The sequence below is a fragment of the Chiloscyllium punctatum genome, chromosome 17 (genome assembly GCF_047496795.1).
Source record: "Chiloscyllium punctatum isolate Juve2018m chromosome 17, sChiPun1.3, whole genome shotgun sequence".
NCBI classification, from domain to species: domain Eukaryota; kingdom Metazoa; phylum Chordata; class Chondrichthyes; order Orectolobiformes; family Hemiscylliidae; genus Chiloscyllium; species Chiloscyllium punctatum.
The window spans coordinates 77,663,705-77,690,893 of record NC_092755.1 but is presented as its reverse complement, the minus strand read 5'-3'; the positions used below and the strand labels follow the sequence as shown (position 1 = coordinate 77,690,893).

Here is a 27,189-nt window from a genome sequence, read left to right as displayed (position 1 = left end):
CTCAACCAAAGAATTCCTTCCTGTGATTAATAGGGTTTCAACCAAGCCTGACCCTTTTCCCATGCTTCTCACCTCCCTCCTTTTTCCGAAAATCATGACAGGCGGCCTCACCTTCCATCCCAGACTCTACTCAACATGTCATCCTCTGCTATTTTCACCATCTCTACTGTGAAGTCATCAAATCACTTTCCTCTCTGCTCTCAGTTTTCTGAACAGATCATCCTGGTCCATTTTTAAATTGTGCAGAAACAGGAAACTTGAGCAGTAAGCCATTCAGTCCTTTGAGCTTGTTTCACCATTCATTAGGATTATGGCTGATCAAGTCTACAACATAATTGTGATCCTAGCACAGATCCCTGTGGAATTTAAACCAGTAAAAGTTACAGCTTGCCATCCTGAAAATGCCTCCTGTAATCAAACTCTTCTATTGGCCAGCCAGTCCTCTCTCTCAACAACAGGCTCTTATGTAGCTTGTGTGTGGTACCTTACCAGAGGCCTTCTGGAAATTCAAATATACAGTTTTCTCCCACTTTTCGCCAATTCATTTTTACAAAAGACGTACTTTAATACAGGTTCACAAGCTTTTATCCAAAATGCTCAGGATCAGCTGGTTTTCAGAATTCAGAACTTTTCAAATTTCAGAATAAGTGACAGTTTGATGGTGACATTTTTAAAAATCTTAAACAGATGTATGTAAAACAGGCCCTGAGAAAGAACTGAGGCCTGCCAGTGCCAGGCCATGCCACCCTCCACCTTTCACTAGCCAAAAGAGGGCTTTCACTTTTACAAAAAAGCACGCACAGCGAGAGTGGCACCATCAAGCACCTTTCCTAAGAACTATACTCACCATCAAGACACCATAGCTTTGAACTGCGTCTGTGAGCATCTGTGCTTTATCTCTATTTATTCTGTGCACTCATTAGCAAGATGTGTCCTGAGGTATCTCTCCCTCCTATACCCCAGTCGACAATATCTTTCACCACCACAACCTTTCAACAGCCCGTGTGTTAATTGGATTTGGTAGCTTTTTTTGGGTCTGGGAATGATCAAGAATGTTTCCAATATAAATTCATGGTAATAGCTTTTTCACCTCACCATTTCAGCTTACAAACTGCTTCATAGGAACGCTCAACTTTCAGATAGCAGGGGAAACATGAACCATTTCCTTTTTAATCTTGTTACCTCAATTAATTCTAACAAATCTATCAGGAATGATATCTCCATGAAGCCATGCCGATTCTGCTCAGCAAGAGGGGACAATAACTAGGCCATTCAAATCATATCTGCCCCACTATTCAATACAATCTTGGCTGATTGAACATTTTAATTCCTTGAGCTACTCATTCCCATAACCTTATATACTACTGTTCACAAATCTTTGTCTGGTGTATATATACATGCATGCTCTGTTACATTCTTTCGAATGAACTCTAACACTTCCCCAATGACATATGTTGAGCTAACCAGCCAACAGTTTCATTTGTCTCCATCTCTTTCCAATCCTCTGGGGCTTCTCCAAGATCAATCGCCACTTCCATTAATATCCTCTAATATAAGCAATTAGATCCAGGGGTCTTATCTTAAGCCCCATTCGCTTCCACAGTACTTTTCTTCTCCGTACTTATTTCTTTACTGATCCTTGATTATTTCACATTTTCAAGAATGTTATTTGTGCTTTCTACCATAAAGAACTGCAAATTATTTCTTCAGCCCCACTGACAATTCCTGGTTCCCAATTACTATTTCTTTAACTTCATTATTCAAGGGACCCCATGTTTACTTTAGCCTCCTTTTTTATATACATTTGATTAACCTCACTGTCCATTGTTATACGACCTGCTCATTTATCCTCAGTTTATTTTCTCAACATTTTGTTGAGTTTTAAAACTTTGCCAATCCTCTGGCTTACCACTTATCCTTGCAACATTGCTTTTTTTTCTTTAAATTAGGTATTAATTTTCTTGTTTAACTATGATGGAGTTATGTTCTACGAATCTTTCTTCCTCATTGGGATATAATCTTGTTCTGAGCAAGGAGGGTTGTTTCTTTTTTAAAAAGTTTGTCATTGCTCATTATGGGTGGCATGGTGGCACAGCAGTTAGGACTGCTGCCTCACGGCACCAGAGACCCGGGTTCAATTCCCTCCTCAGGCGACTGTCTGTGTGGAGTTTGCACATTCTCCCCATGTCTGCGTGGGTTTCCTCCCACAAACCAAACATGTTCAGGTTAGGTGAATTGGCCATTCTAAATTGCCCATAGTGTTAGGTGAAGGGGCAAACGTAGGGGAATGGGTCTGTGGATTGCGCTTTGGCGGGTCGGTGTGGAATTGTTGGGCCGAAGGGCCTCTTCCACACTGACTAATCTGATCTAACGTCTTCTACCAAACTCCTTTCCCAGTTCACTTCAACCAACTGTGTCCTCATTCCTTCATAATTAGACTCATTATGTTTGTCACTCATGCTAAATTATACCATGATATCGTCACTTTTTTTTAAATTCTGGGATTATTTGTTAAACCTGCATCATACTACATTCAAAAATAGCCTGATCCTTCATTGGATCCAGCCATATTGTTATCGATAACTGCCAAATACACTGAATTCTTTTGTCTCAGCCAATTTGAGTTTCAGTCTACAAGATAATTGAAGTTTCCCATTAATAATGTACAACCTTTCTACGTGTTCTCATTACCTCTCAATTAAATCTTCGCACAGTTAGGTGCCCATAAACTACTTGTGTCTTTTTCCTTCCTTCACCAATATGGATGCTATGTCATTCAATCAAAGACTTTTTTTTGCTTTTATACTTATTCTCTCTCTAATAAAGACCAACCCACCACCATTTCCCTTCCTGCCTTCTTTTGAAAAGTCATACAGAGCTGAATATGCAGTTCCCAGCTTCATAACATTGTCTGCATAGTAGTTGAGCATTACCTTAATTGCTGCCCTGAAATAATCCAATATTCTAATTGCTTTCTAAGTCGACATGAACATTCCCCCAAACCCTTAACTGCTGTTTAGTCTTCTCTCCAGTGCTAGTTACTGCATTCAAGACAAGTGAAATTCATCCCACCAGAACAGCTCCCTTCTACACCTGCACTCATGCCAGTGCACCAGGAACTGAAATCTATTTCTCCAATCGTCAAGCCATCCCCAACTCCCTTACTTTATTTAACCTATGTCAGTTTGCCCTTGACCCCTTTAAAAATCCCTTTACAAAATCATGTTAATTCCTCAGAAGGTGATGAACCATGGGAACACTTTACCCTGAGAACTGTGGAAACTCAATCATTGAGCATGTTTAACTCAAGGAGCTAATAAGACTTTTGAAGATGAACAACATCAAACGGGATAGAAATAGTGTGCAAAAGTGGCACCGCAAAAAAAAAAAGTCAGTCATGATCTAAAGAAATGGTACAGAGCCCAATGACCTATTTCTGTTTAAGTAACAAACTCAATCACTCCTTAGTCAATAAACCATAATGAAACTTGCATACCTGTTGCACTAGCATACACGACCCTTGCTTTTGGCAACTTGTTCTGTAGTTCCAGTACAGCCAAACCTGTTTTGGTGGGTTTTGAGGATCCAACTGGAGACAAGTTTTTAGCTTTGTGGCATTCATCAAAAACAATCTGAAATAATTCAGTCAAGGTCATTTTTAAATTAAGTGTACCAGAAGTGACATGTGTCTGTGCAGATTGCTTCGACTACTGGACCAATCTATTCCATGGTTAAGAAGCCAATGTTGAAGAATTTTCGCAACAGCACTATGTTAAAGGTTTCTTACAACATACTAAACCTCCAGATAATTTATTACAGAAAATGGCAGCTGTAATGCCCCCAGACAATAAAGGAATTCATGAAGTTTTACTAATGGTCTACAGATGTTGAACACTCAAATTCATGAAGTGCTGCAGTTTTAATTGATGAATTCCACTCCAACGAAAATTTGTATACTCTCCCTATTATGCACCAATTCATTGTAGAGATGCAAAAGAAGAAAACTGACAGCATTCCAAAAAGATTATAACTACAAAAATATAAGTACTGCCCGATTCAAAGAACCTCATGGCTGCATCCCAGATCAAGGGGATGGATTTAAGGGGGACTGGAAGAGAAGTCTGTGACAGAAACTGAAGGAATGAGACTGTGGTAGCAGGAACAAGGTGCACAAGAGGCTCAAGTGACAAGAATAGAATGTCTGTCATTTGATGATATGGAAAAGTTGCAGCACAGACGAAGAACTCCCATTTATATGTTTGATGACGACTACATTATAGTGGGGGGCGGACCTTAAACAATGATAAGTAGAGAAAAGAGGCAAGAGAGCTTTAGCAGCATGGTTTAATGACAACAATCTCTGCTCCAATGTCAGCAAAATGAAGGAGCTGGTCATCGACTTCAGGAAGCAGTGGAGGACTTGCTGGTTCGTATCAATGGTGCTACAGTGGAGGTGGTCGAGAGTTTCAAGCTCCCAAAAGTAAATATCACAAGCGATCTGTCCTACTCATCCACATTGATGCTACAGTCAAAATTACACAAATACTCCTATTATCTCAAAGCAAAGAAAATTCAACCTGCCCACACTTTACCCTGAGAACTGTGGAAACTCAATCATTGAGCATGTTTAACTCAAGGAGCTAATAAGACTTTTGAAGACGAACAACATCAAACGGGATAGAAATAGTGTGCAAAAGTGGCACTGCAAAAAAAAAGTCAGTCATGATCTAAAGAAATGGTACAGAGCCCAATGACCTATTCCTGTTTAAGTAACAAACTCAATCTTTTAAAGATGCATCATAGAAAGCATCTTATTCAGAAGAATCGTAGCTTGCTTTGGCAATTACTATCATTTACCGCCACTATCACAAAAACTAGCCTACCATCCACTGACAACCTACACTTGCCACTGCCTCAGGAAAGTAGCCAACAGAATCAAAGGCATCGCCCATCACAGTAATATTGTATTCCATTCTCTTCTGTTGGGCAGAAGGTACAAAGGTCTGTAAACATGTATTAACAAATTCAAGAACAGCTTCTTCCCCACTGTGATCAGATTTTTGAACAGACCTCATATCCCAGAGTTGATATTTCTCTGTAGCTATAACACTATATTCTCCATTCTATTCTATTAAGCTGATGTATTTATGTAAAGAATAACTTAACTGAAAAGAATGCTATACATTGTATCTCAATCAAAAGATAGAAGGGATGAACCACAGTGTGATTCAAGTTGAGAATTTTAAATTGGAAGCAATCTTATGAAGGACAAGTCCACCTTAACACAAGATATAGAAAACAGTACACAAGAACGACAGGAGGCCAGCTAGGAGAGCTAAAGAGGAGGCAGTTTTGAAATTGACAAAAGTAGGGGCAAGATTTTCATAATAGATTTGCTCTGCTTGGCACAACGATATGCGTAGCTTGGACAAGAATGAGTTGTCTTCACAATATGGAGGCTATGGGGTAAGCTGTTCAACTATTCAGTGGCAAAAATACAACACAACACAAGTTGTCAAGTGTCCCAAGAGAGAAATGAAACTATTGACAGCAGGCAGAAAACATTTCTGATGCTTATTGAAGAAAGGTGCAGTTCACTGATATCAGCAGTGATGAGATTAAGAGATAGGGTGAAGTGATACAGCAGAGTGACTACATGTTGACTCAAAATCTAGACTCTGAAGTGATAAACACACGAAACGAAAACCAAGGCAAAAAACGTAGCCACAGGGTCTCTGATACACAGTGCAGTGATGTGAAATGAAAATGAAAATAACCACATTGGAGGAGAATGACGTTTCCAAGCACATGAAAGATTGTAAAGATATAGCAAGAGAGAGAATCGGGGTCTTCCCCTCTGCTGCAGAAAACAGAACAATCACACTTCATAATTAATCAAAATGGGCATGCATGAGGTAGTTAGCAACATGACAACTGAAATTCAAAATTTTACATCAAATATATCATTGTGCATCATTTTGATCTCAAAAAGTTACTTGCAGAAGCAAACTTGCGGCAATGTGGAGCATTAGTTACAATTCAAATATTTCGCAAAAAAAAAGGATACTACTCCATCAAAATCTTCACCACACCAGTGCAAAAGTTGTTTTAACCTGGTTGTATATTTCCCACCTGATTGACTTTCGCCAATTAGTGAAGAGTATGTTGCAAAAATTACACCTTTCTTCACGCTTCCATTTTGTTTCGAAGATATTTTTCCATATTTGAACTTGAAATGTAATAGACAGAATAAACAATTAAACGAGGTTGAGCTACAATTTCAGTCATTACTGTCACTCATTATTGTTAGTCATTTGTCATAGCAACGTAGCACCAGCTGGAGGTCCACGACTAGTGGTGTTCCGCAGGAATCCATACTGGGACATCTGCTGTGAGATATGTATAAATGACTTGGATGAAAACATAGATGGGTGGGTTAGTAAGTTTTCAGACAATACCAGTGGAGTTGTGGATGGTGTAGAAGGTTGTTGTCAAAGGGATATAGATCAGTTGCAGATGTGAGCAAAGAAATAGCAGATCAAGTTTAATCTGGTAAGGTGTCAGGTGCTGCACCTTTGGGAGATCAAATTTTAAGAATAAGTATACAGTTAATGCTAAGGCTCTGAAGAGCATTCATGTACAGAGGGACCTTGGGTCTCAAGTCGATAGCTCCCTCAAAGTGGCCACCCAAGTAGAAAGGGTAGTAAAGGAGGACTACAGTGTGCTTGCCTTCATTGGTCGAGGAATTGAGTATGAAAGTCAGGATATCATGTTTCAGCTTTAGAATACTGTGTTCAATTCTGGTCACCACATTACAGAAAGGATGTGGAGACTTTGGAGAGTGTGCAGAAGAGGATTACCACAATGCTGCCTGGATTAGAGGGTATGAGCTCCAAGGAGAAAAACTTGGTGTTGTTTGCTCTTGAGTGATAAAGGTTGAGGGGAGACTTGACAGAGGTCTATAAAATTATGAGATGCATAGATCGGGTTGACAGTCAGAATCCTTTTCCCCAGAGTTAAAATGTCAAATACTAAAGGCCATGTATTTAAGTTTGGAGGGGCAAGTTTAATCGAGATGTGGGCAAGTCTTTTTACAGTAGCAGGAATCTGGAACGCACTGCCAGGGTGGGGTGGAGGAGGCAGATATCTCAGGGGCATTGAAGGGACTTAGATAAGCACACGAATATGCAAGAAATGGAGAGATATGGACAAACAGTAAGCAGAAAGGATTTGTTTCATTTAGGGTCATGCTCAGCACAACATGGGCCAAACGACCCATTCCTGCGTTGTACAGTTCGATGCTCTGTGTTCTAAACTAGCTTTAGGTTGAGTTTGTGACAATGCCATGGCTTTTAAGAGGTGCGTTTTGTCCTTGTTTCTTTTAAAGAAAGATCAGGGGACAGGCGAAGAGAGTCCATGAGAAGATTAACAATTTGAGACGCCTTGGGCTTTTCTTTGTTAAGGTAGAACAAAAGAAGCAGCCCACGTGGGTGCAGTCAAGCTCTCAGAGCATTTTTAGTTAGCTTTCAGCAATTCCTGTTGTGGGCTTGAAAAAGTGGAAGTTATTTTTCCCTTCTCTTCTCTTGATTACAGCCAAAAGTTGGGGGTTCTCCCCCTTGGGCTGCAGGAACGCACGTGAGATGAAGTATCTTTACCAAATTAGCCTTTTTATCAAAGGGTGCTTTTATGGGCTGTTAATATATTGAAACAGTTAATTAGTAATAGTTACAGTATTTATTATTCTTTTAAGTCTTCCAATAGAGTTGTTATTCTGGGTTCTCTCTTTTGTTGTATTTTACCTGTAGTGTTTGAATAAATTGTGTTTTGTTTTATGTCAAGTAGCTTGACCAGGCGAATTGGATCTGGAACACAGTGCATTATCGGGTCATTAAAATAAGACAAAATTAGGGTGTAGGCTATCAAAATATTTTGAGGGGGGCTGGTCTGGTCCATAACAAGTTTAATGGGAGAAAGAAGAAGAAAAAAAAAGAATTTGAAGGTGTTTAGGACAAATTTCTTTTCAGAAAATTAAAACATACAGCACATCTGTAAAAGAATTCCCAAAAGTGAAATGATTATAAATGCTTCTTGCAATATCAAAAAGCTGCAGACAGTCATCTCTTACAGAAGAGTCATTCAGCACTTGGTTAAAAATGGAGAGAAAACACCTCAAGTTTACACTTAGTGCAACAGGGGTAAAGATTTCATGAAAATTTGCCAATTCTTGACCATCAGAAGAGGAATGTCCCACAAACCAGGGCAACTTGAGCCAATGTAGAATTTCCATTGGGGAATTCAAAGAGCCATTAACATGAGTAATCATTCGTAATCAGGAAAACTGGGAATATTTTTGGGTTGAAACTTATGTTTGTGTGTTTAATCATTGGATGGCACCAAGTAATACTTACATTCTAAAAATCTTCACATGTAATAGAGAACATAATGAAACAAATGGATCTTTTCCTTCAAACTGCAGCTGTAACTTTATATGGAAGAATGGTTTAGTAATTTACCTTATTCAGCGCATGAACCTGGATATTTTTTGCTCCAATGTCCCGCAGGTCCCGTTCAGCATCATACTTTAAGTCATTGGATACACTAAACCTGTAATAAGCACAAAATATAACAGAAGATCAATAAAAGCTCTCTGTTTTCTGCAAGTTGAACAAATCCTGATTTCCACTTACCATAGTGATCGTTTTCTACCAAGAAGGTAATTCTCAAAAATAATGCCAGCAATGGTTCTTCCTTTACCCACACCAGCACCATCCCCTATCAGAAAGGCTGCACGATCCCCATTGGGGAGGAATGTTTCATGTTGCTATGGTTTAAAAAGAAACAATACTTCAATACCTACACTGAAAATGGAAAATATTACGTATTAAGAAATCAAATTATTTCAGTAAAGCAAACGTTTTTAAAACTCAATACCTGAGAAGCATAGGTGATTGCTTCCAGCTGCAAAGCAGAAAGCCAACCATTATCAATAGTCTCCTCTTGTACAGTTAGACGATACCATACATCAGGCGGTGTTACACTGGACAAAGAACTGGTCTCCACAACTGGATCGGGATGACGCAAGCCAACTTTCACTGTTAAGAAAGGCAATTGACTTTTAAATAGGTGCATATGTGTTCACAACATACTTTCTAATATATGGCAAAGTGGAATTTGGTTTAGATGTGGTGTACTCCACTACAAGTCTTAGAAAACACACAAACTGCAGGTTTACAAAGACAAAAAGGCAATAAGTGACATTACATATGTTTCACCTTCACCAAACAAAGGAGTGCACATCCAATTTGTTGATGGAATCTGCACAAACCAATTGTTGTATATTTCCAGTGTTGTCTTATTTCAGTTTTCCACTTTTCTTCATTGTGGAACATTGAGAATATTACTTCTATGCAATTTCAACAGTTTAGTGTTTATCTGAAAATATATTTTAGTCCGGAGTCCTACCAAATCCTGCAGTAATTCCTAGAAATAATTCAAATTGACAAAGTAGAAAATAATTTTTGTACTAGTTAATTACAAAAGATACAACTTCCATTTATATATCACTTGCCTTAGTTGCAGGATATGAGAAAATAATGCACAACTGAAGAGGACGGCCTCAAGAGTAGTAATATCAGGGATACTCCTGGTGTTACAAACTAGTGAGGGCAGGAATAGGAGGAGACAGCAGATGAATGCATGGTTGAGGAGCTGGTGTATGAGAGAAGGATTCACATTTTTGGATCATTGGAATCTCTTTTGGGGTAGAAGTGACCTGTCCAAGAAGGATGGATTGCACCTAAATTGGAAGGGGACTAATACACTGGTAGGGAGATTTCCCAGAGCTGCTCAGGAGGATTTAAACTAGTAAGGTGCGGGGGTGGGACCCAGAGAGATAGTGAGGAAAGAGATCGATCTGAGATTGGTACAGTTGAGAACAGCAGAGAGTCAAAAAGTCAGGGCAGGCAGGGACAAGGTAGGACTAATAAATTAGACTGCATTTATTTCAATGCAAGGGGCCTAACAGGGAAGGCAGATGAACATGTTAGGAACATGTGATGGGGATATCACAGCAATTACAGAAAGCTGGCAGGGATGGGCAGGACTGGCAGCTTAATGTTTCAGAGTACAAATGCTACAAGGAGGATAGAAAGGGAGGCAAGAGAGGAGGAGGAGTGGTGTTTTTGATAAGGGATAGCATTACAACTGTGCTGAGGGAGGATATTCCTGGAAATACATCCAGGGAAATTATTTGGGTGGAACTGAGAAATAAGAAAGGGATGATCACCTTATTGGGATTGTATTATAGACCCCCTAATAGTCAGAGGGAAATTGAGAAACAAACTAGTAAAGGAGATCTCAGCTATCTCTAAGAATAATAGGGTGGTTATGGTAGGGGATTTTAACTTTCCAAACAGACTGAGACTGCCATAGTGTTAAGGGTTTAGTTGGAGAGGAATTTGTTTAGTGTACAAGAAAATTTTCTGATTCAATATGTGCATGTACCTACAAGAGAAGATACAAGACTTGACCTACTCTTGGGAAATAAGGCAGGGCAGGTGACTGAGATGTCAGTGGGAGAGCACTTTGGGGCCCGTGACCATAATTCCACATGATTTAAAATAACGTTGGGAAAGGATAGACCAGGTCTAAAAGTTGAAGTTCTAAATTGGAGAAAGGCAAATTTTGATGGTATTAGGCAAGAACTTTCAAAAGCTGATTGGGGGCAGATGTTCTCAGGTAAAGGGACGGCTGAAAAATGGGAAGCCTTCAGGAATGAGATGACGAGAATTCAGAGAAAATATATTCCTGTTAGGGTGAAAGGGAAGGCTGGTAGGTAGATGGAATGCTGGATGACTAAAGAAATTGAGGGTTCGGTTAAGAAAAAAAAGGAAGCATATGTAAGGTATAGACAGGATAGATCATGTGAATCCTTAGAAGAGTATAAAAGCAGTAGGAGTATACTGAAGAGGGAAATCAAGAGGACAAAAAGGGGACATGAGATAGCTTTGTCAAACAGAATTAAGGAGAATCCAAAGGGTTTTTACAAATACATTAAGGACAAAAGGGTAACTAGGGAGAGAGTAGGGCCCGTCAGAGATCAGCAAGGCGGCCTTTGTGTGGAGCCGCAGAAAATGGGGGAGATAATAAACGAGTATTTTGCATCAGTATTTACTGTAGAAAAGGATATGGAAGAGAAAGATTGTAGGGAAACAGATGGTGACATCTTGAAAAATGTCCATATTATAGAGGAGGAAGTGCTGGATGTCTTGAAACGCATCAAGGTGGATAAATCCCCAGGACCAGATCAGGTGTACCTGAGAACTCTGTGGAAAGCTAGAGAAGTGATTGCTGGACCTCTTGCTGAGATATTTGTTTCATCGATAGTCACAGGTGAGGTGCCCGAAGACTGGAGGTTGGCTAATGTTTTTAAGAAGGGTGGTAAGGACAAGCCAGGGAACGATAGACCAGTGAGCCTGATGTCAGTGGTGGACAAGTTGTTGGAGGGAATCCTGAGGGACAGGACATACATGTATTTGGAAAGGCAAGGACTAATTAAGCAAAAGTAGGCAAAAGCTCCTTTCCTGATGAAGGGCTTTTGCCCAAAACGTCGATTTTCCTGCTCCTCAGATGCTGCCTGACCTACTGTGCTTTTCCAGGACCACTCTAATCTAAGAACTGATTAGGAATAGTCAACATGGCTTTGTGTGTGGGAAAAAAAATGTCTCTCAAACTTGATTGAGTTTTTTGAAGAGGTAACAAAGAGGATTGATGAGGGTAGGGTGTTGGTGTGATCTTTCTGGACTTCAGTAGGGCATTCAACAAGGTTCCCCATGGGAGATTGATTAGCAAGGTTAGACCTCATGGAATACAGGGAGAACTAGCCATTTGGATACAGAACTGGCTTAAAGGTAGAAGACAGAGGGTGGTGGTGGAGGGTTGCTTTTCAGACTGGAGGCCTGTGACCAGTGGAGTGGCACAAGGCTCAGTGCTGGGTCCTCTACTTTTTGCCAATTACATAAATGATTTGGATGCGAGCATAAGACATACAGTTAGTAAATTTGCAGATGACACCAAAATAGGAGATGTAGTGGACAGCGAAGAAGGTTACCTCAGATTACAACAGTATCTGGACTAGATGGGCCAATGGGCTGAGGAGTGGCAGATGGAGTTTAATTCAGATAAATGCGTGGTGCTGCATTTTGGGAAAGCAAATCTTAGCAGGACTTATACACTTAATGGGAAGGTCCTGGGGAGTGTTGCTGAACAAAGAGACCTTGGAGTGCAGGTACATAGTTCCTTGAAAGTGGAGTTGCAGGTAGATAGGATAGTGAAAAAGGCATTTGGTATTTAGATTTAGATTACTTACAGTGTGGAAACAGGCCCTTCAGCCCAACAAGTCCACACCAACCCACCCAGACCCACTCCCCTGCATTTACCCCCTCACCTAACACTACAGGCAATTTAGCATGGCCAATTCACCTAACCTGCACATTTTTTTGGACTGTGGGAGGAAACCGGAGCACCCGGAGGAAACCCACACAGACACGGGGAGAATGTGCAAACTCCACACATTTGTCTGAGAAGGGAATTGAACCCGGGTCTCTGGTGCTGGGAGGCAGCAGTGCTAACCACTGTACCACCAGTATGCTTTCTTTTATTGGTCAGAGTATTGAGTACAGGAGTTGGGAGGTCATGTTGCAGCTGTACAGGACATTGGTTAGGCCACCATTGGAATATTGCGTGCAATTCTGGTGTCCTTCCTATCAGAAAGATAGTGAAACTTGAAAGCGTTCAGAAAAGATTTACAAGGATGTTGCCAGGGTTGGAGGATTTGAGCTACAGGGAGAGGCTGAACAGGCTTGTGCTGCTTTCCCTGGAGCGGAGGCTGAGGGGTAATCATATAGAGTTTTACAAAATCATGAGGGGCATGGATTGGATAAATAGACAAAGTCTTTTCCCTGGGGTCGGGGAGTCCAGAACTAGAGGGCATCGGTTTAGGGTGAGAGGTGAAAGATATAAAAAGAGAGACCTAAGGGGAAACATTTTCACGCAGAGGGTGGTACATGTATGGAATGAGCTGCCAGGGGATGTGGTGGAGGCTGGTACAATTGCAACATTTAAAAGGCAGTTGGAATTTGGACGGGTATATGAATCGGAAGGGTTTGGAGGGACATGGGCCGGGTGCTGGCAGGTTGGACTAGATTGGGTTTGGATATGTGGTCGGCATGGACGGGTTAGACCAAAGTGTCTGCTTCCATGCTGTACATCTCTGACTCTAATTCTGAAGTGCAATCACTGTTGTAACATGGAAAAACTGTCAACTTTGCATCGCAAGGTCCTGTAAACAAGTGATAATAATAATAACAACCAGAATCTCTTTTAGTGGTGTCATTTGAAGTATGAATATTGGACAGGATCAGAAAACACCTGCACTGTTCCTCAAATAGATCTTTGACATCTTTTACAAACACCTAAACGGAAAACAGGACCTTAATTTTATCAACTCTCCCAAAACAAAAATAAAATGCACCTCTGCCATCAGGAGTGCATGAACGCACATTCAGGTCTCATATGGGACACGAATCTACAGTTTACCAAGTGAGAGGCAAGTGCGCTCCCAACGAACAAAGACTTCAAACTTAAAATTCTGTCATTGAATGGTTGGTCCATTTGACAATCTCACTGGAACTTGACTAATAAACTGCTTCAAACTTGTTACATAACAGTGGTATGCCCAAACTCTCAAAAAACATTGTCTATATCAGAGTGCAATGTACACATCTCAAATACTTTCGGCAAAATTACTTAACTAATTTTACCATCCAAACAGTTTCCTTGACAGATAAATCCATCAACGGTCAGAAATTCATACAGACCCAATCATCTGTATAGTTTAAAAATAGGTCATCAATTGCCGTTTAGGAAGACCATAAACAATAGTTTGGTCACTGATAAAATGATCACGAAGCAACATAAGCATTAAGCTACACTCATTACACTTACTTTTTTTTAATTTTATAGATGATCTGGAAGTAGACAATTCAATTTGACTGAGGAATTAGACTTACATTTCATTGGCATATATTCAGCATATGTGTCTGCATGGCCTAATTCATCATCATCTTCCTCCTCAGGCTCCTCCTCTTCTTTCAGAGGTAATTTCTATTAAACATTTGAAATGGAGATTAGGACTACAACCTCATCCATATTCTCGAGTGCAGAGATGGACTCATATGGTCACCTCCAGAGAGGCCAACATTACATGAATTTAAACTTTTGCGTTTGATGAAGAAATTCAAAGTTAATTTTACAAAATCTTAAATAGTTCTGAATTGGTTGCCACATAACTTTATCAGACTTCACCTGGTTAAGGTGCATGTATAATGAACACAACTTTTGCTTAGTGAAAAGTTGCATTCTCATTCAACTACCAGTACAGTGGAAGTGGAAGAAGCCCCATGACTGTTACTAAGATGCACTCATCTGTAAGGACGGACAATTAGTCAACTGTAACCTCGTTTGTTTACTGCTCTTACAGTTACTTTACAAAAATATTCACTATAAATTCAGCAAATATTGGTTTTCACTAAGATTTCTAAGCAATATTAAGACCTTAACAGATCAAAATAAAAATTAAGTTTGTGGTGCATACAGCTACTATAATTGTGACAGGTGGGGGAGTAGAAGGGGAGATGCACTGGAGGGTAGAAATCTAAGAATGAAGTAGTTACAGCAGGTAAAGGGTGGGGAATATTTAAAATACTAAAATTTAGCTTGCAAGGAATTGGAAATACACCAAGCATGACTACAATAGCAATGAAATTCCTTTGTTTGTTCACAGCACTAAGATCACTCACCATAAAATCAAACACCAACATGGACCAAATGTTAAGCTACATCCGCATCAGCACAGATATCCACATAAGACCCCAACAAGCACACATACATGAAATAGCAACCAACTATTGAAATGAGCACTCTCAATAGAAGCATACTTATTGTTCCAAACAAAAATTTGAAGCAGAGGCAGATCATTACCGAAACCAAACATCAAAATTTTGAAAATAAGTGTACTTACTGGAGTTGGAGAAAAGCTTCGCATTTTAATATCCTCATTGACCCATACCCGAGTCACTTCTTTACTCAATGATTCCTTCCTTGCAACACCATTGTTTAAGTCAGCTGCAGATAAAGTATATTATTTAAACTCTCAACCCAATATGAAGTGTAAGTATATAATACTTCCGAGAAAGTTTTGTATGCATTATTCAGTGCTGAGTGGCTAAATTCAACCCTTAATACTACTTCAGGGTAGCACTTGACTGTATTAAGTCTGATCAATAATACGCTTGGCCAAGAACCTTACTAGCCCTAAAACAGCCAAGAGAAGACGCAATTGCAAGTGATGAATCTTTTGGACTGCATTTATTGCATCACGTTTTCCTTTGAATTTTAAAAATATCAAAGTTCACACTGAAAACCTCCAGCAGGTCGGGCAGCATTTTAACTTAAATTGTTCTCACCAAAACATTCTGCCAATTTGCAGTGTTTCCACCATTTTTAATTCAGTTTTCCAGCAATCATAATACTTTGCCTGGTACCATAAATTTCATCATTGGCAATGTTTGAAATGTCCACAGGTGACAGATCCTCATTGCATTTTACGCACTCAGCTTGAATTACTGGTTGCTTCCATTCTTGCAGAGTTTGCATTTTACGAAAATGGTAAAATATAAATTGGTAACCTCAATGTAAACACTTCTGCATGTGAGAAACCAAAAATTGGAAGTTTATAACCTGAACCATTATTTGGCCACTTGAGATAACTGAAAATTCTATACTTGCATGATGCTACAAAATTTACACATTGATTTATCACCTTAAAAGTAAATAATACCTTGTGCACAGTCCACTGTGTGCACACATTGGCGATATATTCAGATGTTTTGTTGCCAAATTATTAAGAGTTTGCAGTCACAATTAGATCGATGATCCGAAAAAATACACTGTGCTCAAGATGACAAGGACAGAGGCAAGATTTCTTCCTTGACTACCACTTTGCATGTACAATGACAGCTGAGTACTTGATAATTCTCAATTATAATGCCTAAACGCTCAAATAGTCAACACCAACAACTCAAATTCACATAATTAGAATGCTCATTTGATTGGACATGAAAGTAAAATCAGTGACTGAGAATTATATCCTGAGTCAGTGCTTTCAGAAAAGGGCATGGAGGCGGCAAAAATTAATACCTAAGTAACAAAACTGCTTAAAAGTCTGTTTTGGACTGCAGGTCCACTACAAATAAACCAGATATATTAGACTGGAGTGTCCAAATTTACTTTCTTTTTTACTGACATTATTTACATCAGGTTGCCTGAGCAGTTACTGGTAACTCTTCACCTATGATCTCTTTCTTAATTTTAACAGTTGACTTTTTTGAAACTTCCTGATTTTCAATGACTGGGACAAGAATAACTGATTTTAGGTAGAATTAAAAGTGCATAGAATTCAAAGTCCATTCAAAAATGGCATATTCATTTTTTGTTGCTTTTTAAGTTCAAATGTTCATGTCACTCAGCTGACCACTCAATATTAACAATTATGACTAAATGTCAGAATTAGATTAGGAAACTTTAAAATATTTGTTCACGCGATGAGGACATCACTGGCTAGATGAGCATCTTTGCACATCATTTATTTCATTTGGCAAGGTTCCATACAAAAGGTCACTACACAAAACAGGTGGTCATGACACAGGAGCTAACATATTAGCATGGACAGAAGATTAGCTGACTGGCAGAAAAGAGTAGGCATAAATGAGTCTATTTCAGATTAGCAGCATGTGTCAAGTGGCGTCCCCCAATGGGTTTTCGCCAAATCCTCAACTTTTTATGACGTATATCAAAGAGTTAGATAAGTAGAGCATGGGCATGGTGACTAAATTCATGGAAGACAAAAATGAGGAAGATCAAGTGTGAAAACATGAGTTTGCAGACAATAAAGTGGGCAAAAACTAGCAGATACATGTGCCTTTTATCACTTTAATCTGAAAAGGATTTACTACATAATGCAAGAATATGCGAAGTCAGTCACTTTGGCAGGTGGACTAAAAAGCACAGAGTATTACTTAAATGGAGAATGGCTGAAGTCCAAGGTGCAGAAGGACCTGTGCTTTTGTGCACGAGTTGCAAAGGTTAGTATGAAGGTGCAGCTTGTGGGATGCCAGCTCTTATTTCAACAGGAATTCAATATCAAAATAAGGATAAACAAAAAAAAGGCAGATGCTGGAAATCCAAAACAAAAACTTCACCTGAAACACTGACTTTTTTCTCTCCAAAGCTGCTGCCAGACCTGCGGAGTTTCTCTGACAATTTATGTTTTTATTTAATCAAAGTAAGGATCTTATACTTCATTTATACAATGGTGACAGCATCCCTCAATTACAGCGTGCAACCTTGGTCTCTATATTTAAGGCCAGATGGAAATACAGTGTGGGGGGTTCAGAGAAGGCTTACTAAGATTGATAACTGGAATATGGCTTTTCTCAGGAAGTACAGGTTAGCCAGGCTGGCTTGCTTCCAGTACAATGCAGAAGACCAAAACATTTGATTGAAGTTTACAATACCCTGAATGATGTTTGACGAGGTGGACTTGGAAAGGACATTTCCTGTCATGGGTATCCACAATTAGAGTATACTGCTTTAAAATTAGGGGTCATTTCAGGTCACAGATTGGGGGGGGGGGGTGGAAAGAGGAGTGGGATTCTCTCTGAAGGTTGCGTAACTTTGGAACTCTGCCTCAAGGCAAAGGGGTTATTTATATAAAAAGAGGTACTAAGATTTTTGTTGAGCAGGGGAATTAAAAAGATCAGGGATAGATGGTCCTGTAGAATTTGGATCAGCCATGAATTGTTGGATGGAAGAAGCAACTTTTAGGCCAACTTATCTTCTATTTATAATTCATATGTTCACAAATATCCCCTGGAGAAGGTGACAATGAGATGTCTTGAGCCACTGTAATTGTTGTGGTGTAGAAATACCCACAATGTTGTTAGGAAGGGAGTTCCACAATCTTGATGCACTGAGTGAAAAGACTGCAACATATTTTCAACTCAGGATGGTGTGGAGCTTGGAGAAGAACTTGCAGATGCTGGTGTTCTCAGGTTTCTGCTGTTCTCTTCTTTCAACGTGGTAGAGTTTGCAAGTATAAAAAAGGCACTGCCAGAGGAAACTGGTAAGTTACTGGAATCTATCTGAAAGATACTCACTGCTGCTGTCATGGTTAATTTTGAAGGGAGTCAATCAAGCAGTTGCTTTGCCCCGAATGGGGTCAATTCAAAAGTTATTGGAGCTGCATTCATCCAGACAAGTGAACAACATTCCATCCAATCCCAACTTGTGCCTTGCAAACGGTGGACCAGCTTTTGTTCACTGCAGGTTTCTAGCCTCTGACCTGCTCCTGTAGCCACAATATTTCTATGGCTACATGAGTTCAGTTTCTGGCCAATGGGAACTCCCAGGATGCTGACAGTGGGTCAGAAATGGGAAAATCAATGACTTTCAAGAGGACTGTTAGTTTGTCTCTTGTTGGAGATGGTCATTGCCCGTCACGTTACAAATCTAACTTGCCCTATAGAGGCAGTCACAAGGCTGCTTTCAAACCAATTATCCACCATAAAAGGGACATGCACATATAAATGAACCCAAAATGTGTTAGAATTGATGCTTCCATACACTATTAGCATATCCTTATACATCTTGACAGAAAAAAAACTGCAGATGCTGGAATCCAAGGTACACAAGGAGGCGGCTGGAAGCAGAAAGCCAGACAGACTGCATCAGGAGATAGAGAAGTCAACATTTTGGGTATAACCCTTCTTCAGGGCTGGGGTGGGTGGAAGAGGAGCTGCAGATAAAAAAGGGGAGGGGTGAGTTTTGGGTAGGGAGGGGCAGGGTGGTGATGGAGGGATCGGTGAGTATGACCTGATTGGTGAATGAAAGGAATGAATCTGGTTGGTAGCTGGAAGGGAGGGTTGATCAGAGGAATGGAAGAGAGGGGGAGGGTGCTGGAAAGGGAGTTAAGGGATGGGAAGGAAGGTTATTTGAACTTGGAGAACACAATGTTGAGTCCTCCAGTCTGCCCAGGGGGAAGATGAGGTGTTGTTCCTCCAATTTGCCGTCTGATTCGCTGTGGCGATGGAGGCGGCCAAGGATGGTCACGTTGGAAAGCGAGTAGGAAGAAGAATTAAAATGGGTGGTGACTGGGAGGTTAGGTTGGCCCCTGCAAGCCTGGCTGAGATGCTTGGTGAAATGTGCCAAGTTTACATTTGGTCTTCCTGATGTAGAGAAGGCCACATTGGGAGCACCAGATACGGTAAACTGGGTTGGAGGAGAGGCAGGTGAACCTCGAAGGACAGTTGGGGCCCTGGATAGAGCTGACAGGGTGGTGAGACAGCAGGTTTTGCAGTGTCAGTTTACAATTTTACAATTGCAGAGGAAGGTACCTGAGGGTTTTGGGGTGTTGTTGGGGAGATTGTTGCAAACCAAGGATTGACAAAGGGAATTGTCCTTGCTGAAGGCAGAGAGGGGTGGGAAGATGATGTTCTTTGTGGTGGGGGCTAATTGGAGTTGGCGTAAGTATTTAAAGGTGATGCACTGGATGTGGAGACAAGCGGGGCGGCAGGTGAGTTCAAGGAGGACCCTGTCTTTATTGAGGTTTAAAGGGGAGGGCTTAAAGCAGTGGTGAGCAGAATGGAGGCTGTTTGGATGACAGAGGGAGCAAAATAGGTGAATATCTGCGATGCTGAGCAGCGGAACGTGTCCTCATCCAAGCAGATATGTCAGGGGAATTGGGAAAACAAGACAGAATTCTTCCAGGATACCGAGTGGGAGGTGGTGTAATCCAGGTCGTTATGACAGTCTGTGGACTCATAGTCAGCGCGAGATGAAAATGGAGAGGTTAAGGGAAGGGAGGTATCCTTTCACATGCCCATTTCATCTACTACTCTAATCCATTACATATTGACAATCTCCTTCAATCATGAACTCTAACTGTGAAACGCAGTGTCAATCAGACTCACCTTACTCAAATTAAACATTTAATACATCCTTTCCAGGTTAAAGTGATAAAAGACAAGCGATTTGGAACAAATAAGTAGAAAATCGGTGGTTACATGCTATTAATTACTAATTTATTTGACCCCAATACCAATGTGCAACACCAAAATGTACTGCAAGGCTGGTCTTGATACCAAATTTGAAAAGGAACATTGATAAAAAGCAAAAATCCTCAGATTCTGAAAGGCATACAGTGTGCAGTTTTGCTTTGTGGAGATTCAACAAACTGCCATAGTATGAAAACAGATGCACAATTCAAGCCCTCAGGCTGCAAAAACATATTACTTCCTTGCTTAACATGCAATAACCAAAGGAGGAGAGCTTCACAATGGATTGCCTTGTCTTTTATAAGTAAAGATTTTGCAACTAACTGCTATTGTATTAAGGACTTACACCTTATCAGAAAAGGAGTGCACAGTACACCCATTGTGGAGAAAGTAAGGACTGCAGATGCTGAAGATCAGAGTCAAGAGTGTGGTGCTGGAAAAGCACAGCAGGTCAGACAGCAACCGAGGAGCAGAAGAACCTACGTTTCGGGCATAAGCCCTTCATCAGGAATGACTAATGAAGGGCTTATACCCGAAACATCAATTCTCCTGCTCCTTGGATGCTGCCTGATCTGCTGTGCCTTTTTAGCACCATACTCTCTCCCGTACACCCATTGTGTCTATTTCTTGTGGCTTGATAGCATCATTACCTTACCTGGGTTATTCATCATCTTAGAAGTGAGCAGTACAATTTCTGTAAGAAATTTAATTAGGAAAAAAGTTTCTAACACCCAGTGCTGGCAATTCTTTTGTACCAAGAAGTTTGCATCAATATCAAGTGTTATGTACACAGTTACATCGATAAACAAAACTAAATAAACACTTGATAAAAATAAACCATCACATTTCAAACATATTGCAAGTAGGTTCTTAAGGTTTTGATGGACCATGGCTTGCACAATATTTTAGATGTACACATTCAATAAAAGCATTATTATTATTCCTTCAATAATAGTTTGTCTCTGTTGTTTTTACAGTTTTGTTAGAACTAAATAAAGGGTCTTCTTTCCTCAAAAACTGCACCTCCTCTTCATAGTAAACCCGTAAGCAGTCATGTAACTACAACTCAAGCTGGTGACCATGGAGCATGCATCAGTCTTCTCTCTCAGAATGCTGCTGTGCTCTCATTTTTGACCAACTATAAATGTGTACAGCCATTATGTAAATGGAACAGAAAAGGAAGAATTATAGAAGGTGAAGACTCAGATTTTTGCCAAATTCAGGATGTGTGTGTTCTGTATAAATGAACAATTTATTTTCAGTAAAACATTTCCAGGACCACATTTGTGTGAATATACATCAAATGCACAAGCATATCAAATCAAACTGACACATGCAACATAGAATTTAAACAGATTCAACAAAGCTTTTGCATCCTTCCCAAAAATGTGTGCAAAAACATTTTAAATTCAACTTGGCCACTTCAAGGTATTGCCAGTGTTTATGAATCAAACTTAAACAAAGAAAATAAAGCCAATCAACTTTTTACAGGTACTTGTATATTTAGGGGTATTGAACTTACAATAAATACATTTGAGTGGAATAGCATAACTTACTGGCTGCTGTTGTAATTGGCTGAACAATATTGGACGGTGGCTTCATTTTCATCAGTTCAGATAGACTATTGCTTTTAAGCAAGTCTTTAAGCTGTATCTGATCCTTGGCTGAGGCTGTAGCCACAGTTGGAGCTGCTGGAGATGATGGTGCAAGTGAGCTGGTCTGAACAACCTTGGCTGCACTAACTGTGGGACGAGACACTGTATTAACAGGTGCCTTTGTCACAATTAATGCTGTCCCCAGATTTGGAAGCTGGTTCAGCTGATTCAGTACAAATGTGGTAGCTGTAGGTGGCTGTTAAGGAAAAGAAAATTAAGTGTTATTTGTTATAAGTTACAAGCAGAACTACTCAGACTAAATACCTAGTGTAATTCTGAAGAGTGTAACGTAACACAAACTTTAAAATTACCATGTAGCTCCAGAGGGAAGACAAAGTTGGTATTTTTGTGTAAAACAAATGCCAACATAAAATTGCTACATCAAAAGTCTTAATAAAAAGATCATTTTTCAGATACAACAGGCACAAAAATCAGAAACAGACCTTAGGGCCAAGTGGCCTACTCTTGCTCATATTTAGAAACACTGTATAAATACAAGCTTGCTCTTACTGATTAATTCCTTCCAGGACCATACGACTAAATTACATTTCCACATTCACTTTGAGCATGAACCTTTCTGTAATGCATTGAATCAGCCGATATTATAGCATGAATATTTCCATGCCAGCTTAAAAAGTGGCTATCCAGTCTAGTCCCAATTTCCAGCTCAATCCATGTCTCCATAGATTACGATCATCAACTTCATATATAACATTAAAAACTGAGGATCGCTGCCCATACTACTTTTTCAGGTTGAGTTCAACAACAGAAAAAATGAAAACTACGCCTTTCCACTGAACAGCTAACCAATAACATTTCTCTCCAGTGTAAAGGAATCAGTGCTTCTATAAAATATAAAATAATATGCAAATTGAGAATAAGAGTATTAGACAATCAATCAGCCCTTAACCCTGCTGCAGCAATGATCTCATTTAATAGCAGTCTATTTCAAATTCCATATGAATCTTTGATAATCTAATTCCCCTGACCCTGCCTCGTCTCCAAAGATGTCCAGGTCAGGTGAATTGGCCATACTAAATTGCCCATAGTGTTAAGTGCATTAGACAAGGGTAAATACAGAGGAAATGAGATTATCCAAACGTGATGGGCAGGCACTATTTCGTACGGATAATCAATTAAATGCCTTTCCTCTGGGGCTCGGAGTTTTTAAAAGTCTTCTCCCTATTCAGGAGACTGCAGGAGCATGCGAGACCACCCCCAACCCAAAGCCGGCACAAAAAGTCCGTAAGCACCCGGCCCCAACTCCCAACCCGGTCCAACCCCGCCCCCAGCACAAAGTGTGCAACCCCCCAGCCCTACACAGCCCCCTCACAGCCAGTCACCACCGGCCCCTCTCCGGGGCAGCTGGACTGTACACCAACAAGACTGCTGCTGCTGCCAATGCCTTTGTGGGCTAAGTCACCACACACACACCTTTTTACTGCAATTTTTTGACAAGTCCCATGTTTGCCCTGTGCAGTTCAATCTTGGAGAGATTATTCCTGGGAAGGGGAGGGTGGGGGTTAGAGTACACCCCTCTGTAGAACTCCACGGAAAATGTGGGGAGGAATAGAGGGCGGGAAGCTCGTCATTTAGAGACGGTACCTGTTTAATCACTAAATAAAAGACGCAGTCACTGTTGGGAACAAGTCTTTGATGTAATGTTTCGATCAGGACCTCGAGGTCTCCTTCGGATAATCCGATTTTCGGATAATTGGTATTCGGATAATCGAGTTTCATCTGTATAGGGTAGGGGAATGAGTCTGGGTGGGTTACTCTTCGGAGGGTCAGTGTGTACTTGTTGGGTCAAAAAGGTCCCAACAAGGTGTATGGAATATAATCTAATCAAATGCATGCGCTTTTCTGAGAGCTATTACAAGCCTAATTCTTTCGTGGAAATTAGGACTGCAGCAATACTACAAGACAAAAATATTTCAGTTCAAGGGAGATCCTGCCACCCATCTCCCTCTGGAGCTTCTCTCACAATTCATACTTCGACTGGAACAAAGTTTGACCATTGTTACAACGGTACAGAAGTTTAAGAATGGAATTACATATTTTGTATACTGATGCAAATTCATTGTAGTTCAACGCCATTTCTGAAAATTATGCGGTGGTGGAAATAATCAGAGCAAGTTTCATAAGGCATCTTACTAATTAATATCTCTTGACGCTGTTTTTAATGTGTTATTCCCTGAAAAAAAAAGAACAGCTTCTCTGTCAAGAGGTGTCAGTCACAAACACGTTATTAAGCCGGTTCAACAGCCTTTTCACTTGGAAATAGCATGATTGTCGACATTGGGTGTTGCATATTGTGTAAGCACATAACTTTGAAAAAGGGTTCCTGCCTCAGAAACTGAAGTGCAGAAAAAGGTAATTTGACATGACTATAGTTTGATTAGACAATGCCAAACTACTTTTGGCTGTTAAAAAATTTTCACAAGTTGCATTGGCTCATGAATCACACCTATTAGAAGATGGAAAATCTAAGTGTCCATAGGTTGCCCATGGTGTGCAGTCCTGAAGCAAGGTGTGTATATTCTGACATATCACAGCCTGTGCTGGAAGGTGAACACAACTGTATCTGCCATTTCAAGTGGTTGTGAAGGGCACCAAGAAATTTGAAAGGGTGCCTTTTCTCCTGCTGATCTGGCTGATCCCATTTGGCAATGTAATTTATCATTGGTGGGATTCTAACAAATACAGAAAGTCTGATGCACTTCTAACCAATGATTCACCTAAAATTGTTTAGGATGTCCAGAAGACAAGAGCAAGACTGAGTAATTGGAGGGCAGATTATCAAAAAGTTCAAGTGGCAGGGACATTGGCGTTGAATATTAGCATGACTTCAAAGTTAACAAATCCAAACACCATAATTAAAATCACACTGGACTTGAGGCACAAATTGTTTAACCTCTTATAGATTCTGCCAAACTTGCCAAGTTTCTCTCGTAATTTCTGTTGTACCGTTGAATTTGAATCCCTAGTGAGTTTGGGGGGTTGGCCATTCAGCCCATCAAGTTCACACAGATCCTCCGAAGAGCATCCCATCCAGATTCAACCTTCGAACCTTATTCCTGTAACCCTGCATTGCCCACAGCTAATCCAACTAGCCAGCACATCCCAGGACACTACTAGCAATTTAGCAATCCACCTAACCTGTACAGTGTTTGGAGTAAACTGGGGGTGGAAACGGAGCACCTTGAAGAAACCAACACAAACATGGAGAATGTGCAAACTCCAGATACAGTTACCCAAGGGTGGAACTGAACCTGGGTCTGTGGTGTCACTAGGCAACTGTGCCACCCTAGTTTATTTCAAATTTCCAGCATTGCAGTTGTATTTTAGTTTAGCAATCATAACATGACCTTGCTCTCCCCTGTGAAATCAGTTCACTACTCCAACATCATTCCTGCAAAGGTCAATCTCATTTTTTCTCTCCAGCAGACAGCCTCATTAAACTTCTGTTTATTTCTTCCAACCTCACCCTCAAATGCAAGACATTCATGAACTCATCTAAGACTACCTTAATCTGTTATTTCCCTCCTTTTCCCTTGTCCACAAGTGTCATATTCAACTATGATTTGTGGAACCAACTACATAGGTGGCTTCACCATACTGCCCATTTCAACATCTGGAATGTCATCTCAGAGTCACACAGCACGCAAACAGTCCAAGGTCCAACTCATCCATGCTGACCATGTTCCCAAACTAAACTAGTCCCACTTGCTTAGCTCACATCCCTCTCTACCTTTCCTATTCACATATCCACCCAAACCTCTAAAATGCTGTAGCTGTACCTGCATCTATCACTTTCTCTGGCAGTTCATTCTACCTACAAACCATCCAGTGTGAAAATATTGCCACCTTTAAAATCTTTCTCCTCTCACCTTAAAGATACACCCTCTAGTTGTGAACTTACCTGCCTTAAGACCTTTTCCCTATCAATGTCCCTCATGACTTTATAAAGCTCTATATGGTCATCCCTCAACCTCAGACATTCTTGGGAGGGGGGTGGGGGGTGGGGAAGAAGTCCTAGCCTTTCCAGCCTCTCCTAACTCAAACACTACAGTCCTGGTAAAATCCTTGTAAGACGTTTTGTACATAGCTTCCAATTTAATATATCCACTCCAACTCTGCCTCAACTCACCCACTAGATTGTCAATGCTTTTGTTACCAAAAGACTTCATCACTTGCACACACTCCTCACTAACATCCCACGTTCTCCCTTCCATGAACACAAGGTCAATTAAAACTCTGCTAACCAAGTCCTGATTCATACCAAACCTTGTTCACTCATTGCCCATGTTTACTGAACTACACTAGCTCCCAGTTCAGCAATGCTTTAAATTTTAAAATTTGCATTCTTTTTTTCACTATCTTCTATTACGATGCTCTTTTCTGCATTTGGTCCTCCAGTCCTACCAGGCTCCAACATATTTGCGCTTCTCTAATTATGAGCTCTGACCATCCAGATTTCTGCAACTCCAGCTCTGATGGTCACGCTTTCAGCTAAGGTTCTGAGCTCTCTAAATCTCTTCACTTTTTCCTCATTTTAACAAGCTCTTTAAAACCTGTTTTTGCCTAAACTGCTGGCCATTGCTGCTACTCAACATGATGATGCTTCTTTAGTGTTTTGCAACATTTTATTTACACAAAACCTTAACACAAACTGTTGTCACGAAAGACAAGCAGAACAAAAAATACTACACAACCTCAACAGATCAGCCAAGCTTTGGGATAAAAAATATCTGCACAGCAAATGTTATCATGCTCACCGGAGTCCCAGGCTCCGATTTCACCACAGAAATTGTCATGTTCTCAGTCAAGTACTAAAGAACTGATGGACATTGACTAAGGAGTTGGGAAAACTATTTGAAATAGTAGACTGCATTCTTTATGGACAGACATTCCCTGACTAAATTCAGTCCTATTCTTAAATGCAGAAAATCGTATGACATTCCACTGCAGTACTATATTGTTATACTATTTTGCTTATCATGTAATGGCTTTAAATAAAACTATCCTCTGAAACAGTCGAGAGAGCCACCGATCAGTTCAAGGGCAACTAGGCACATGCCAAAAAAAAAATGCCATCCTAGCTAGCAAAATCCATTCAAGAATAAAAGGAATTACCTGATTGCTTTTTAAAAGTCAAAACTGAACTTTACCTGTTTGTTGAATAGAACATGACCATTCTGTATGTTTTGTTAAAATATACATTCAAATTTCAGCAAACTACCAGCTGAAGTTGCACAAACAATACAAATCCTAGCTTCCCCTTCCATTTAAATATACAATATAGAATGGCAAACATTACAATAACATGCCCAAAATAAACAAGAAAATTGTGGACTAAAATT

At 40.2% G+C, this 27,189-nt stretch overlaps 1 protein-coding gene across 2 annotated transcripts in view; it reads right to left on the bottom strand.

The window, feature by feature from the left end:
• The window catches only part of sbno1 (strawberry notch homolog 1 (Drosophila)), a 98,072-nt gene that overhangs the window by 48,998 nt on the left and 21,885 nt on the right, over window positions 1-27,189 (bottom strand). For both annotated transcript variants that reach the window (XM_072587619.1, XM_072587620.1), the window contains exons 3-10: window positions 21,728-22,022; window positions 15,080-15,183; window positions 14,070-14,163; window positions 8,932-9,092; window positions 8,688-8,821; window positions 8,514-8,604; window positions 6,068-6,229; window positions 3,497-3,632 (exon numbers count right to left, since the gene is read on the bottom strand). In XM_072587619.1, coding sequence (XP_072443720.1) covers window positions 3,497-3,632; window positions 6,068-6,229; window positions 8,514-8,604; window positions 8,688-8,821; window positions 8,932-9,092; window positions 14,070-14,163; window positions 15,080-15,183; window positions 21,728-22,022 — 1,177 coding nt within the window. The remainder of the gene's footprint in view (window positions 1-3,496; window positions 3,633-6,067; window positions 6,230-8,513; window positions 8,605-8,687; window positions 8,822-8,931; window positions 9,093-14,069; window positions 14,164-15,079; window positions 15,184-21,727; window positions 22,023-27,189) is intronic.